Here is an 18,173-nt window from a genome sequence, read left to right on the forward strand (position 1 = left end):
TGGCTTATTTCATTTATTCCCCACGAAAACCATTAAAGTTACTATTACTATTCCCCTTATATGAATGAGAACACTAAATCCTAGAGAATTGACCTGACCACCCCACATTTGCACACCTATTAAGAAGGGATGCTAGTCTGGGCTGTTGAACTCTGTTCTCTGGAATAGGGTAGTGACACATATCTTCACAATAATAGAGCTTCTGTACAGTTAATGAGTTTTTAGAAATAAGTTTCTCTATAAAACTGCATTATTTGGCTTATCTTTCAGATAAAAAAATAAAGCTTTACAGAACGAAAAGATACAAAATCCATAAAATGTATGTAAATGAGAAAAATCCCCTGCTCAGCAACAACACGGCAGAACCAATCTGACCAACGTATAGCAAATATTAATATGTGATTTAGTTTTCTGCATCTGCCGGGGTTTCACAAAGGACAAATGAAATAATTGCATAGAAATTGCATAAAAGTCATATGTTCTATTTATAAAATTGACTAGACATTTTCAGCACTCACTACCAATGTCTTTAACTCCATGATAATATTATAGTTGATATTTACCCTTTAATAAACATATAAATCACTGTTTATTCCCTGAAGCTAATCTTACACATGCTAAATCATTTATGTCTCCATTTTATTATGTATTTTGCATCTGACAGGACAACTTTCCTTGGGACCCTTTTACTGACCCACCTGTCATTATGATGGCGTAAACCATGTCACCTTTCTAGTGCACGATGAATTACAAAGAAGTTGTAAAGTACACCATCCATCATGCTGGCACTAAGTAGGTTTTTGAAGTAGATCTCAGATATCAGAAATGCTGTTTAGACGGTTACCAGAAAGCACAAATTGGAAGCTTATACAAAACGGTCCTATGATGAATGGACATGACAGCTCTTCAAAGAAAAGGGGCACTCCTCTTCTACAAATAACCTTGTCAAAAGCAAAAAGTTGTGGCAAGCTTTGCTGGCAGTCAGACTAGAATAATTTAAGAACTTGTTAATGGCTCTGCCAGATAGAAATTCATGCAAACACAATGTACTCAAAATCAAAAAGGAGCATGCCTGAATCCTCAGCAGCAACCACTCAAGCTTGATTTGAATTAGGGAATGATTTAAAGTGATACAGAGAAATCACCAGCGACGTAGCTATTAGAATATGTGAGTTTCAGTAATATACCTAAAACAGGAATATAAAATATGTGCAGGTATTCTATATGCATATATAATATCCACCTAGAAGTTGCTTTTGAAAATTATAACAATACTGATATAATTTGAGTTTTAAAAAAGAGTATCAATACCACATGCTTTCTTGATATAGATATTTAAATCAATATGTATTTAGTATAATAGATTTGCATTATTAATACAATCTTAAAAACAGTGACTATCTAATTTGCATAATTAATTTCTCAAATTATGTTCTTCAAATATAAGGTGTTAGTTTTATCCACACTGCATTTTGTTTCCTTTAACAATCCCTTTTGTTTAGGACAAATATTTCAAACATGGAGTGTATTTCTACATCTACAGTTAACTTTATTTTCTCCTTTTTAACAGTTGCATTTTAAAAGCTTCTTTCTTTTTAACTCTTCTTTAAAAAAGGCAGTTTTAATACACTTACAAATGGTGGGAGGATACTACATAAGGACTTAGAACTATGGATATGTGGATAACTTCATAAATCTGCAGTAGAGGTTGATTTTCTTTTATGTGAAATAAAAGGAAATTAAAAAACTTATAACTGTTAAGATAAACATGTAGAAAACTCTCAGAGATATGGTTACACAGAGACATTAAAAAAAAAAAAAAAAACCAGTTCCACTAGCAAAACGAAAAGATAATTAACTTCATAAAAAATAAATGAGTACTCTTTGATAGTGAACAGATAAAACCACTGGTTGGTTATCTTAAGTTTTTCATTTTTAAATTGGCTCTTTCAATACAACGTCGAATCCTTAGAAATAGGTGTTCATTGCCTTAACTGTGAAAGACAGAGACATGCAAGAAAGTGTTACTGAACCCTATCTTCTCCCAATTGTCCCGAATGCTGTAATTGAAATTGTCATACAGCAAGCCCAGAAAACAACACGAAAGGCCATTGTTATAGACACATACACACATGCATTAGTTTGAAAGTTAAAATGTATTGTTTTTATGTAAACTGGTTTCTTCTTTTGTGTCCTATCTTGACGAGAAAAAATAAGTGAAAAAGAAAAAATAAAGAAGAGGAAAGAACCACATACATTTGGATAACAAAAACAACTGTTTCATTTAAAGGGATCTAAAAAGACAACTACTGAAGATATCGAACATATAACCAAAATGCTGAGAATACAACTAATCTTCCCTTATAACTTATAATTCTAAATGAGAGAGGGAGGGGCTGAAGGTGGAGAACACCATCGGTATCCTTAGAATTCACATTTCTAGTTTCTAAGGTCTGATGATTTGAAATTGTCAAGGAAATAAAAATGGTGCTCAAGTAAAATTTATGGAGGCTAACTTAACCTTCACAAACAATGATTGCTAAATTTGGAAAAGATATTAAAATACTTCAGGTCTGAATACATTTTAATTTTAATAAAATCATAATTATAGGGTCCTTATAAACTAATCAACCAGTGACTGCTTGGAATTTGGTGTGGTCTAAAAATATCTAGAAGAAAGGGAATAGGCTCAGTTTTTTAAAGTAAGAAGGTTGCAGCTATGGAATTTTGCAAATTCACATTTTTAACTTATTTCTTAAAATATTAAACCTCTCTACATATTAGTAACATTACATATATTTTAAACTAAAAATTTATTTTAAATTAAAAATGAGATGACATTCAGTTGTGTGAAGGAGTCTAACAATGGACACTAAATAGCCAAAAATTTATTACGCTTACTCACTACTTGAACTCAGGACACTTGAAGGTGAGGCTATCTAATTGCAGAAGTGTGAAAGAATAAAGAAAATAACGGGTGAAAAAGTATTTACATATCAATCCTACAGCATCATCGGTTAGAATGAAGGGGGTGATGAACATTTTTGCGATTCAGCCTAGTCTTTTACAAAATATAAAAAGCAAACATATAATTACCTCTAATACTCTGTGTCCAATATCTGCACAAATATCATAGGAAAGTGGATTTGCCCAATATTGGAACTCTAGGGCCAAACAGATTCTTCCAAGTGATCTTCTCCCTGACTTTTTTCCCTCCACCACCACCTCCATTATTATGAGGGTTTGCTGGTGGTGAGTACGAATCAGAAATTAGAAGTATACAATATCTGTTAATATCCACCACCCCACCCCGCCCCCCATTTTTTTTTTCTTTGAGAAGGATTTTCGCCCTTGTTGCCCAGGTTGCAGTGCAATGGCGCGATCTTGGCTCACTGCAACCTCCGCCTCCCGTGCTCAAGCGATTATCCTGCCTCAGCCTCAGGAGTAGCTGGGATTACAGGGGCCCGCCACCGGACCGGCTAATTTTTTGTACTTTTTTTAGTACAGACAGGGTTTCACCATGTTGGTCAGGATCTTCTCAAACTCCTAATCTCAGGTGATCCACCCGCCTCGGCCTCCGAAACTGCTAGGATTGCGGCCTCCCAAAGAGCTGGGATTACAGGCGTGAGCCACCGCGCCCGGCCAATATCCCTTTTAAACCAAGGTAAGCAAATTGTTATTGAAGGGTTCCTCTCCCATCTCTCCCTTGTTATGCAGTAAGTCCCGAGTATAAAGGAGTCAGAGAAATTTAATTTTCCAGATCCAGTGAATCTCCCCATCATACAGTAAGACCAACACACACATGCTCCCATAAGGGCCTCTGGGAAGCTGCACAATGATAGGATATCTCTTTCCTTGGTCTGGGTGGAAACTGCATAATAATATGAAAGTGCAGGAGTGTTGAGGGAGGGTTTTTGTGGTGAACCCATATCTAAGGAATTTATTTAATGTTATTCTACTTTCAATCCACTGGGCCCAGCGGGTTATTACAGAGAGCCATGCTAAGGAAATAAGGATGCAAGTTATAGTTTTATGAGTTTTGCATATCTCCTTCTTCAAGGAATAATCAATGTTCACCAGCAGAAATTGAAAAGCAAGGAGATGGGGAAGATTCCAAGGACCCACTCAAGTTCCTGGTGTTTTTGTGAATGTTCTGTGTTTTAGACATGCTTTTGTTTAGGGGAAGGCATGACCTGAGCAAATTGGGATAAAGAAGAGGTTGAAAATGCGTATGGCTTAGGCAGAGTTAGGAGTTTTAGAGAAAATACCAGGGTAACTTTTAGAATCTTGGCTTAAGGCCAAAGCTTCTGAATCAAGGAAAGAGTGACAGTTGCCTTCCTCTATTTTTATTAATATATAGGTGTGTTACCATTATTACCTATCAGAAAGAGCATAATATTAATCAAATCAAATTATATGAGTCCTACAGTAGAAATATTGCAGACATTTACTATTATATTACAATTTAATTAATGGTAAGACTTTTCAAGGTAGTAATAGTTATATGCAGCTCTTTGGCTAAAAGTCAAAGTATGATATATACAGAATAGAAACGATGCTGGACTGCCAGAAAATCTGCCTCTCCCTCCCACTCCCCCAAAATCTATTAGGAACGAGCATTTACTGTTATTATTTCAAGTATTTATGCAAAATAATTTAAAATGATTTAAAATCCCATATATTAATCAAATTTAATAATAAGTTAGATTCTGAAACATTTGTGCTATTAACAACAGTCAGAAAAATAACATTATTTCATTGGTATTAAATGAGGCAATATACAGTTTGATTAAAAAAAAAAAACTAAGTGTATTTTTTCAAATTACACTTTTACATAGAGTTAGAAAACTTGCCCATATAAAAGAAACTGTTGACCAAATTACACGTTATATCTAACTTGTATATTGTTCTTACTATAGGCTATGCTCTATCATCCTAGATTTACATATATTAATATTTTCTCACAACAACCTTATGAGTTGGAATTATTATTGACTCCAATACAGAGATGAGGAAATCAGCCCCACTTTCCTCCCCACAGTTAAGTAACGGTGGTTAATTGGAGAGCTGAGATTTAAAACTAGTCCACGTGGCTCTACAAGCCTTGCACTTAACCACTATGCCAAAAAAAAAAAAAAAAAAAAAAACTGCATCATAAATCTGCTGACCCAGAAAAGATGAAGAAATAATACACACCTGGCTTCTTATCGCATGTGTTTTTCATCATGAAAGCAGGGGCGTTGTGTTTCAAATCTTAAATGTGTTAATAATCATATCAATTTTCCACTTAATTTCTTTTGTGTGTACAGAATCTCAAAACACAACCCTCTCCATTTCTTTCCCTTTCTGTATATCAGTGTATTAAATTTTGCCTCTTCAAAGCCATAGAATGAAATAGACTTGCACTATATCGACAGAGCAAAATGTGAATGGCTCAGTCACACATTCGACACCTTTGAATTAAATTTTTCTAACATGTTTTCACTTTAAAAATATGACAAGAAAAGGGTCAGAAAGGCCACATCGTCCTTCTCTTTCCTGGCACCTCCACATTGAGAAGATTTAATGGTTACTTTTGTATGTTGCATCTTGCCAGTTAGTTCAATTTAGATGAAAGCTGTTGTTTTCTAATTCCATCTCACTGTAAATGACAGAGACAAATGGCCATATTACCTTGAGAATTCCTTTGGCAGAATAGGCTGCGTATGAATAGAGCAGGTCTTGGTTGCTATCTTTTCTGGCTTCTTCACTGCAAGGCTGGCCATTAGGATGAAAGCATTGACCACTGCTGCTCAGAGTCACAGTGCTGGGAGAAGGGTCTGGCAGATTAAGCAGCACAGAATAATTTACAAACTGTACATCTTCTAGGCCCAAAGAGGTCCACTGAGTCTGAATCTTCTTTGAAATTTCCATGTCATCTTCACTTTTATACAGTTGTACCAAATTTCTGAAATAAATTTTTAAAGAAAATTTTTTTTAAAAGGATAATTCTTTATTCTTTTGAGATATGACTGCTCAATATACGAACAATATTAATACATGTTGTGGGATACTGAAAGATAAATGAGACAGGACCCTACCACATGAAACATAAACACATATCAAAGCAGAATGAATTAATTTCTTAAATTAAGAACTAATGGCCATTGTGGTAGCTCATGCCTGTGATCCCAGCACTTTAGGATGCTAAGGAGGGAGGATCGCTTAAGCACAGGACTAGCCAGGGCAACATAGCGACACTCTCTGTCTACAAAACATTAAAAAATAAATTAGCTGGATGTCCTGGTATGCATCTGTGGTCCCACCTTCTTGGGAGGCTGAGGTGGAATACACTTGAGCCTGGGAGTTGGAGGCTGCAGTGAGCTAGGATGGAACTATTGCACTCCTGCTTTGTCAACAGAGTGAGACTCTTTCCAAAGAAAAACAAACAAACAAACAAACAAAAACGAAAAACAGAAAACCCACTAATACAGCTCTATGGCATTGCAGAGAAGAGTGATATTAATGCCTACTAGATCTTCTATTAGTTCTGATCCTTCTATCAACATCAACATTATCCACTTAAAAGTCAGTTCCAAAATCTAGGTGTCATTCCAGTTGAGACATTTCTTTGTTATAGTTAAGGTGATTTCATGTAAAATGATATGATTGACATATAGTTATTGCTATTTAAAATAATACAGAGAGAGCTCTTTAGATACAAATTTTATGCCAAATTACATGATGCTATGAGCACGCTTTTCAATAAAATCAAAACAAAAACACAGATTGCCAAACCAATATGAAATTGTTTGTGTTGTACTTTCTGTACTTTGTATATTTATTCCTATACCTATCCCATAATCCAGTGACACTATTTTTGCTTATGACATACTAGAAACAAGAAAAAAAACTGTTAAAAATTTGTGTATAGTACCTAGAACAGAATCAGACATGAGAACTTAATAAAAATAATTTAATCCAGATAATTTTTTTTTCAGTTTTGTGGCTGAAATATTAATAAAAAGGGACCAAAAAGGAATAATTTCCTTTTGGGGCAAAAATGTACCTTCTTAAAAGAATCTTATTACTATCCAAGCTATTATCTAAATATTTATTTTGATGTTATTGTTATTTTTGCCCACTGCATTATTTTTCTCACTTATTTCCTCCAGGACCCTGTTTATTTAACAACTCCTAAACTGTGTTGTTCAACCTATGGCCCATGGGCTGCATGTGGCCCCAGGACAGCGCTGAAAGTGGCCCAACACGAATTCGTAAGCTTTCTTAAAACATTATGAGACTTTTTAAAAAGATTTTTTAATTTTTTTTTTTTTTTTTTTTTTTTAGCTTATCAGCTATTGTTAGTGTTAATGTATTTTATTGTGTGGCCCAGCACAATTAGTGTTCTTCCAACGTGGCCCATGAAAGCCAAAAGATTGGACACCCCTGCAACAGTACATGCCTAGAAAAGAAATAAGAAGCAGACACAATAGTGGTAAGAAAGCATTATAAGAGATAAAAGGTAAGTCTGAGGCCACAGCTTAGAAGATGGCCTACACAGGAAGATGCAATAAAAAGTTTCTCAGTTATCTCCTATCTTTGTGAAGCTACTCCTATTCATGCTTTCTTCCCTCTTGTTTTTTTTTTTTTTAATATCTACTTGGATCAGTCAACAGTGCCACCTAAATTTTATGGAAGAGCTGGTGAGAAGAATTCTATTATTTTTCATTACCAGTAAGAGGGATCTGCCTTCCACCTTGTTTTGTTGTTGTTACTTTATCTGTTCTCTACCTTTTCCTACCCTCTTTCTCCATTGCTATTGCATTCTCTCTGTATTTTTGGGATGGGGCAGGCAAACTGAGTTAAAACAACACGATTTGATGGGAAAGTCATTTACAAAGGTGCATCAATAATGTTCTGTTAAAATTCATATAAAATGAGGTTTCAAAATACATATTTTATTTATACAAACATAGCAATATATCGTTAACACTGACAGACAAAGAGAAAAAAAAATGTGAAGACTGCTTTATATTTTGTTTGCTCCTCTACACAGTTAATTGATGAACATAAATCCACCAGGGAATGTGCAAGATGTTTAATCTGCCATTCCTTTTGTTGGTCTCAGTTGCTTTATGGTGCAAGCAACTGAAAACATTGTGTGTTATACTATAAGGGCCACCAAAGGCAAATGAAATACTTCTTTTGGGGCTCAACTGAAGAATTAGTAATTTGTAACAATTGTGGAGGAGTTCTAAATATTTTTCAGTACTAAGCTAAAATTAATGAGTGAAAAAATGTATACAGTCTTTACTTCACTTTTAATTTATGGGATATGTACTTTACAACATCATTTTTAATAATATGAAATAATTTAAACATAAAAGGTATATAGAGCATATACAATTATAAAGAGTAGTCAAAGCAACCACCCAGGTTATGAAGTAGAAGATCGCTAATATTATCAAAGTCCCAAGAATAGTTTTTCTCTATCCAATCACTTGCCTCGATCCGCAGGGTAAGCATCAATCTGATTTTGTTGTTTCCCATTGTCAAAATAGGTTTATATACATATATGTATATCTCTTTAACAATTTCTTTAATTATAGGTGTTTTCACTTTTACAAAATTGATATATTTGTATATGGCTTTCATACTTGCGTTTTTTACTCAATATTGAGCGTCTGAGATTCCTCTAGGTTTTTAATCAATTTTCCTAAGATAAATATTTTAAAGTTGTTTTCAGTTTTTCACTATTGTAAACAATGCTGCACTGGATATTCTTTTTCATGTTTCCTGATAGACATACGCAAAAGTTTCTTTAGGCAAGGGATTATTGGTCCATAAGATATGCATCTGTGTAACTTTATTTCAAAATGTCAAAATGCTTTTAAAAGAATTTTAATTATACTCTTGTCATCTTTTCATGACAGCTCTACTTCCTCCATTCCTCAGCAGTACTTGGTATTGTCCATTATCTTATTTTACTTTTAAATTTTATTTTATATTATACTTTTGTCAGTGTAGTGAGTATAAAGTAATATTTCATTATGTGTTTAACTCAGAAGTACAACTGCTGGAATGCAGGATATACTAAATAGCTTTCCAAGGCTTCCTTTACCACCCTCTGCTCCTGTATCCAATTTCCGCTCTCCGATGAAGGCAAGATTATATCCCATTGTGGTTTTAATGTGCTTCTTCATGATTACCAGTGAGGATCTTTTCATGTATTATTTAGCTATTCACATTTCCTTTTATGTATAATAACCGCTCTTATTTTTACCTATATTTATAGAAGTTTTTGTATGTTCTGAATAATCTTTTTTAGGTCATATGTATGGCACACATTTTATCCTAGTTTTTGTCTTCTCTTTTTATTTGCAATGTCTTGTCTTATGATAAACAAAAGTTTATAATTTTAATGCATAGAGATTTTAATATAATTGTTTTCACATTTTCTGATGTGCTTAAGAAATCCTCAATGCTGTGGTCATAAAGTTATTCTCCTAAAAAGTTTTTTTCCTAAAAGTTTTAAGAAGTTGTTTTTCACGTTTCAGTGTTTACTTGGAGAACACGTGTGTATATGTGTGCAGGTATGTGGTAGGAGGCAGGAATCCAGTTTCACTTTTTCCAACATGAGTCCTAGTACCCCTTGTCAAATATGCCCCGTTAATGTGCAAAGACAACTCTGTCGTATATGAGTTACCATATGTGTTTGGGTGTGTCTGCGTTCCCAAATCAGTTCAATTTGTCTTTTTCTTCCATCTCCATAATAATGTGCTGTTTTCATGATTACAACTTCATTATAGGTCTTAATATCCAGAATGGGCAAGTCACACTACTAGTTCATCAGGAAATCTTAAATTATTTTTCTTTTCTCTTCCATATGAATATTGGAATGAGCTCAGTAATTTCCATGCCAACATTGTGACTGGAATCACATTGAGACTAAAGATCACTTTGGGAAGAAATGCCATCCTTATAATAATATAAAAATAAATCCTTAATATTATTGCTATAGTCTGAATGTTTATTCATATATTGAAATCCTAACCCCCAAGGTGATAGTATTAAGAGATTGGGGTCTTTGGGAGGTGATTATATTATATTATCTTTCCATCATGTGAAGACACAGCTAAAAAGCACCATCTGGGAGGGAGCAGGCCCTTACCAGATACCATAGGCACTTTGATCTTGAACTTTCCAGCCTCCAGAATTATAAGAAGTAAATGTCTGTTGTTTACTAGTTATCTAATCTAAGGCATTTTGTTATAGCAGCCTGAACAAATTAAGATAATGGTTAAGTGTCTGGTCAATGTTAACATAAAAGTATGTTTTAAAATTAAAATATTTCCCATTGTTGGTGTAGAGGAATACTATTCAGTTGTCCTATAAAGTAATCCTGCTCAACTCTCTTTTTAATTGTAATAATTTTCTTCCTTTTTTCTACTTAAAAAAATTATATCACATGCAAAATAATTAAGATTTTATTATATCCCTTCTAGTTATTTAGATATTTAACTTTTTTTTTGGTTTACTGCACAGGCTATGACCTCCAGAAAATATTTAAAGAAGTATTAATAATGTGTGATAGTAGGCATCCATGTTGTAATGTGTAAATCGGGTTAAAGATATTCCTTCCATTCTCATGTTGTTAATAGCTGTTTTATGAACGGATATTCAATTTTGTCAGAAATTCCGATACATTTATTAAGATAATTGTATGTTTTATTTCTTTAATTTGGTGGATTACATTAGATTTTTAAAATATTAAACTTGCATTCCTAAAATAAGCTAGACTAATAGAATGAATTATAATTTTAGTTATCATGTGATGCATTTTACAAATATTTTATTTATTATTTTCACATCCATTTTTAAAAGTAAATTTGGTATGTAATGTTCCTTTCAGCTATCACTTCTGATTTTGACTTGTAATATACAAATCACACAAAATGAGAGAGCAAGCGTTCCTTCTTGATCTGCTCTCTAGGAGAGGTTGGATATTATTAGAATTTTTAAAAGAGAAACTTTTCTTAAACTAAAAATTGTCTGTACTTGATATTCCTATTATGGAAGAACTATGAACTGCTGATTTAATGATTTTAATATAAAAATTTTTTAAAATGTATTCTTTGAATCACAGCTCTTTCATTGGGCTCCGTGCTACCTTACATTAATTTTCTAATTTCTAGGTTTCTGGTTTCATCATCTGCCACAGTACTCTTCCTCGAGTTTTTTTTTTTTTTTTTCCTTGGGAATTTCTCTTATGATTCTGTCACCTCAAGATAGTAGTCCTTCAAAGTAGTTACGTAATAATGTATTCAGCATATATGCATTTTTCAGAATATCTATTAAAAATTACTCAAAACAGAAATGCACTAACTTGAGCACCTAACACCTAAGACATGATTTCTTTGTAGGTATTGATTGCTACTCCCACAATATCCAAGGTGGAAAAGTAGTTAAGAATTATGACCTAACCTGTTTCTTCCACAGACTTTCATAATGGAACAGATACTTGTTCAAAATTGATTGAGGTGATACCATTTGGCACATTATCTCACCAAATAGAGATTAGATAATTCAACTCTCCTATACTCTAGTTGTTGACTGGATTCAAGGGAATATGAGCTTATCTTTACAGAAACCTAAAAAATTCAAGTATATCAATACAAAAATGCATACTAAAAGATGATAGCAAAGTTTTTGGACACACATGATTGTAGAAATACTGGTGTCTAGAAAATATGATTTCTTTCTAAACAGTGGCAACATTTCAAATACTTAATCATAAGTTAAAAAATAACTCTTAAATTGTAGTCTTCCTAAGATTACTTTTAAGTTCTGATGTCTTTTAAAATTTTATTTTAAATTTATCAAGTTTATTGTATATGCTTCTCTTGTTTAAGAAAATGATTTCAAGAGATCATATGAGTTCATAGTTCTACAATTATGTAATTTTTAAATTGCTTTAAATCAGCCCTCATCAACACAGTCTTATGGATGCAAATGGTTGAGTCAAAGGATTATATTTATTAATAATATGAAATCATTTAGAATGTTAAAATAAATAGATTTTATTGAGAATGTCAACAGTTTATTATACCTTTTTTCCCCACAATAAATGTTTCAGGATTTATGGTGAATCACTCTGCTATAATTAAGTAGTTTTCTGTATTAAATGAAAAATTCTATTAAAGAATTAACTGCAATATAATCTAAGTTTACTAATTTCAGAGAAAGCTGCAAAAAATAGAAGTGTATAATCTAAAATCACAAGGTATTTATTTGACAGAGAGTTTTACTGTGCTTTAATTTTTAAAATAAGGGTTTCCATGGGCCAGTAGTTTTGGCAGGCAGCATAATGAACTGTCATGCCTGAGACTTGAATTTGTAAGTAACTTTGGCATTAATGTTCCATTGGCCAATGGAGATTAGAAATGGGAGAATTTTGGCTTTCATAGACAAAATTCTGTTTATATCAATGTTCAACACCTGCTACTGTATGAGTCACAGAGCAACAGTGATGTCAGAATTGGAGGAAGCCATGCATGTAGTATTCCTAACACCAGGTTGAATGCCAAGAGTATACTGTAAATGAATGGGGAAAGAAAACATCTAAAGAAAGATTAACTAGCAGTACACATGGAAAAAATCACATTTATTAATGCCCACTAACATTTTCTTATGTATATTTACAATAACATATGCAGATACTCATACTATATCGGGTGATATTTCTAATATACTATTAAAAAGGCAAACATTTCATTAGGTTGTTATTTGAATTGGTATTCAATGTAGTAAAATTCTGTGAATCATGTACTATATGTGTGTGATGAATTTAAAGACTATACAGGATGAAATTACCTTTTAATCTCATAATTTTGCTTTGGAGATATTAAAACACATGACAAATTGTGACAAACATAGCAGCAAGGAATTAAATGGTTGAGAGGGAAAGACAGCATCCCATAACCTTCCCTTGCAACACAGCCACTAATGGCATGCCAATGAAGCCATGGTTTCTTGCTCAACTACTTCTTACCTTCTAAAATAACATACTAACTACAAATTGTATATTAAATGTCTACTATTATGCTTAATCATCACAAAAAACTCTTGATATAACTACTATGGTTGCCACTTTACAGATAAGGAAATTGAAGGCTAGATAATGCAATCAAGATGTTAAACATCCTAAATTAAATAAGTCAATTTTTCACTATTCTACACTGAATCTCAGATTTCCACTATACTGTGCTACTATTTAGAAAAAAACAGCTAGTTTCCCAATCTGAGATGCTTCCAAAAAGCAATAAAAATGATGAGTGTTAGAAAGCACTGTATCTGGGTAAAATAATAGTTACATAGTAAGAGGTAGGTGGAAATAAATCTTAATGCTCATGACAAAATGATGCTCAGGGAAATTAATGTAGCTATGTCAAAATTACAATAGACTGAATTTCACAGTTTGGGAACCATCTGAACAAAGAAGAAGAAAACTGATTTTTTATACATTCTATTTAAAAATTGGTTCAGAAATGGCTTATCTGCCAGAGAACGTAATAGTCTCTCCTCTTCTGATCAAGGAAAACACGGTACATATCTGTCTGCTCTACAAGTAATAGAATGCATGCTGATGGGCTCAGTGCCCTCTGCTTAAGTCCCAGGCAAAAAGCTGATACTCAACGAATACTTTAATTGATTGGATATTTATATCAATTTATGTTCCCCATGACAGTAAGATAAGTAAGATAAGCTTGATTTAAAAGCCAGAACACACAGAAATATAACAAACTGTCAACACATCTATTATTACCTGTGCCACACAAAAAAATCCAGTATTATAACTCTACATCTTTCACTCTTGCACACATTTGTGCAGAAGATAGTTTCATCTCTAGTTAACAGTGAGTGTATATTTGGATTTCAAGAGAGAAGAACACAACAGGGTATCTGAAAGCAGACTCACAGAATGGACAAATTAATCCAATCAGTAAGACAATACAAGTCTTCAATTTCATCTGCTTGGTTCTCTAATGCAATGACATAAACTTGGGTGGTCAATACACAGAGACTTTTGATAAAAAGAGGCATTATTTCTATTTTTTTTCAAGTAAGTGAACAGATTACTGAATAAATAATTGGGAGAAAGTTTTTCCATTTTGATAAGATTGTAATAGAAATGACTAGCCTTTATCACACTTCAAAATAGGCATATTTACTGAGAATTAAACTACTTAAACACTAATAATGATTCCTTTTTCTTGTCATTAACACAAAGATTATTAATCTCTTTCAGAAATATTAAAAATTCAGCTTTTTAAAAGACAAGTAGTAGTCTTACCCTTTTTAACACATCCTAAAAATTCAACTACAGAAGTCTAGCACTTAGTAAATAGTAACCACAACCAGTGTTCAGGAAATATTTTTTACTAAGTAAATATACCTTTAAGACCATATTGAAAATATAATTTTAAGATGTTATACACTTATTTTAGTTCAATTTCTAATACAGAAAATGAAATCTTGAGTAGCCCTGCAAGACTGACTAAAATAGTAATGGTAATTTTATATAATGGGGAAGATATATTTTAAACATAATTTTTAGATGTCATCTCTCTGTGACAATGCAAACAGGTGAAGATTATGCCAGAACAATGAATTATAATGATTACGTCAGAACAAAATTTAAAGCTTGTAAGAACTTATATGTTATTTTTCAGTTGTTAACGCATACTACCTTCCTTCCTGGGCAGACTCATTTCAGCACCAAAGCAGTGAAATCATCTTAATTAAATCAACTTGTCTTTACATGGCAAGTTACAAAAATCATGAGACAACTGTTAACCCATCCAAACTTATGAAATACATTGAAATAAATCTGTAGAGATGGCTGGCCTTTGGAAGTAATGATAGTATGAACACAAAAATGAAAAATATAAATTCTAAAACAATAGAGATAAAAAGTGTTTTGAAGCATGCTACACATTTTGGTATTTGAATAAGCTATCATTTACATGCTTACATCTCTACTGTATACATGAAGACAGAAAAAAGGGGTTTCTTGCCAGACCAGAAATGAACAGCATTGACAATGGTATATTTCTAACATATACTATTCTTAATGCGCCAGGACCTAGTCTATGGAACCTAATGAATTATCCATGATACCAGGAGAGCAGACTTTCAGCAAAAGTTTGGCAGTGGGTAGTGAGTGGGTGGAGATGGGAATTTTGGGAAGAGGAGGATGAAGAGTAAAATGATTCTAGATTTTTGGATTCAGCAAAGGAGAGCTTAACCTCTGGTTTAAGCATACAAGCTAGATGATCTTATACATATTAATACATTCTGATCCTTGTCAGTCCAAGTTGTGCCATTTTGTAAGTCTTCAGCCATTTTGCAGGCCCTGATCAGAGTGAAATCTTCCACAGGGGTTAGGGGTGTGAGTGAGGCACATCCTGCCCAGTCACCTGACTCCCTTATCATACCCTGCTGGGCAGACATCCAAGGAACATCCTATCACAGTCTACTGGAAAAAGGACCAAACTGCGTGATCATAAGAACATCTTATCAATATCCTCCAGGCAGCAAGCCAAACTACCCAGACTACTCCCACCCAGACCTATAATTATTCCAGCCTGTAGGCCGCAGTGGGCTCTGACTGGTTCCCACCTCCATAGATTGTGCTTGCCATAAACCTGTGTTGCTGTAGAGCCGCCAACTCTCTTTCTTTAACCTTCACCTCCTCTTCAAAACTTAAGAACCCTCCGTTTCAACATTGCAATTGTCCACCCTCAGTTTCAACATGGAAATATGTTGAACAGTAACATTTTATAGAGTTTCTTCCAGCATTTAGAGTTTTTTAGAACATATGTAAAGTCCTTAGCGTAGTCTCTAGTACCTCCAGACACTTACAGATGTAACTTCCCTTCTTCTCCTTCTTTCCTAAATGATTTGTCCCAAGTACTGAGAATACTGTAAAAACTGCATCAGAAAATATATATGAAATTTAGCTTCATTTTATGGTTGGAATTATAAAGCTCCTATTTGACATCTTTTTAATCCAAAACAATTCATGATATTTTAATGTACAATTCTAGACAATGGATTCAAATTTTTACATATTTTCTTGTGGGTATATATCCAAAGAAAATTATATCTTTATCTCAAAGAAATATTCACATGCCTATCTTCATTGTATAGTTTTTCATGATAGTCAAGATATGAAAACAACCCAAGTGCCCATCAGTGAATGAATGGGTAAAGAATATGTGGTATCCATAAAATGAACTCTCATTCAGCCATCAAAATACAGGAATCTTGCCATTCATAACAATATGGATGAACCTGGAGGATACTATACTAATACCTAATTAGCCACAAACAGAAAGACAAGTACCGCATCATCTCAATTATGTGAAATCTAAAAGAAAAAAAAAATCAAACTAATAGAATCAGAATGTAGCATGGTGGTTGCCAGGAGGTAGAGGTATATGGTGGTGGAAGAAATGGAGAGGTATGATGAAAAGGTACAAACTTTCAGTAATAAGATGAATAAATACCAGGAATATAATATATAGAGTTGTGACTATGGTTAATAATATTGTATTATTTACTTGCAATTTGGTAAGAGGACAGTGTCCTTACCACATACACACATACATACACACACACACACACAAACTATGGGTAGTGATGGATGTGTTAATTAAGTTGATTGTGGTAATTATATAAGGTCTACATATATGAAATCATTATGTTGCATACCCTAAATATATTCAATTTTGTCAATCATACTTCAATAAAGCCGGAGGAAAAATACCACAACAGGTTGAATGCAGAAACAGATATGAGAATCTAGCAGTGTTTTATTAAGCCAGACATTAAAGAGATTTGAAAAATATAAAACAATGCCACTTTTCTCTCTAAATGTGTTTTCTTTGAAAAACAGTTATTTTTTCATAAAATGCTGTATTCTTAACATGTAATGGGATTTTTTTAATAAATTAATATCTTTTTAAAATGTATCAGTTTTAATCCTATATAAATTAAACATGGACATATATAACTTTCAAAAACATAAGCAGTTTGAAGATCTCAATAGTGTGTAAGAATGTAGAGGAGTCCTGAGGCCAAAACATTGAGAACTACTGCTCCAGTTCATGTTTCTTGTAGAAAATAATGGGAGGTTGCCAAAAACACACTGAATGATATGTGTTTTCCTGTTCTGCTTACGAACATGCCAATTAATGAAGGTTGGCAGAGCACGTTGTCAGCATCAAGTCTGAGAAGCAGATAAGTAGGAAACAGCTCAGAGAATTTCAAGTTTTCCAGTAATAGTAGAGACGTTGGACCTTATTTTAGTCTAGATCATAAGATGTCATTGTGTGAATGTGAGTGCCTAAATTCATACTACTTAATATGGATAAGTGATGCTAATCTAGTTCATGAAAGCACAAGTAGATAGCTAATATATTCCCAGATTTAGAAAGAAACAAATATATTAGAACTCTCACCATTGCAACAAGTACCTATTGGATATCTACTATGTCTAAGGAAATATAAAATTTTCTATATGGGAGAATCTGGCAAAACCATCTTAACTTCTTTGGCAATGGTCAACTCTTACCTACACTGTGCTAACTACATTTTTCTGGACTTTACCATGGGATACTTATTCTCACATTAATATTCAGCTATATTTTTTCACAGAAAATAACCACTGACACTTTGGGAGGCCGAGGCAGGTGGATTGCCTGAGCTCAGGGGTTCAAGACCAGCCTGGGAAACATGGTGAAACCCCATCTCTACCAAAATACACACACACAAAAATTAGCCAGGCATGGTGGTGGGCGCCGGTAGTCCCAGGTACTTGGGAGACTGACACAGGAGAATTGCTTGAAGCCAGGAGGCAAAAATTGCAGTGAGCCTATATTGAGCCACTGCACTCCAGCCTGGGTGACAGAGTGAGACTCCATCTCCAAAAATATAAATAAATAAATAACCACTGAATATCTACTCTCCAAAAATAAATAAATAAATAACTAAATAACTAAATAAATAACCACTGACTATCTACTATTGGAAGCCATTGTATAGCTGCAGTGGTTGAGTTATTAAGTAGAAACAGATATATTGTCATGATATCTGGTTAAGTAAGACAGATTTCACAACTTATAAAG

General features: G+C 33.4%; 1 protein-coding gene and 1 long non-coding RNA gene across 2 annotated transcripts in view; one reads left to right on the forward strand and one right to left on the reverse strand.

Moving 5' to 3' along the window:
- The window catches only part of LOC105513287, a 35,529-nt gene extending 30,647 nt beyond the window's left edge, over window positions 1-4,882 (forward strand). The window contains exon 3 of the long non-coding RNA XR_001001983.1: window positions 4,061-4,882. This is a non-coding gene — a long non-coding RNA (uncharacterized LOC105513287). The remainder of the gene's footprint in view (window positions 1-4,060) is intronic.
- NAALADL2 (N-acetylated alpha-linked acidic dipeptidase-like 2) overlaps window positions 1-18,173 on the reverse strand; it is a 733,398-nt gene that overhangs the window by 587,485 nt on the left and 127,740 nt on the right. The window contains exon 2 of the mRNA XM_011944138.1: window positions 5,674-5,947. Coding sequence (XP_011799528.1) covers window positions 5,674-5,947 — 274 coding nt within the window. The remainder of the gene's footprint in view (window positions 1-5,673; window positions 5,948-18,173) is intronic.

Source organism: Colobus angolensis, unplaced genomic scaffold (assembly GCF_000951035.1).
Source record: "Colobus angolensis palliatus isolate OR3802 unplaced genomic scaffold, Cang.pa_1.0 Scaffold228, whole genome shotgun sequence".
In the NCBI taxonomy this organism is placed as follows: Eukaryota; Metazoa; Chordata; class Mammalia; order Primates; family Cercopithecidae; genus Colobus; species Colobus angolensis.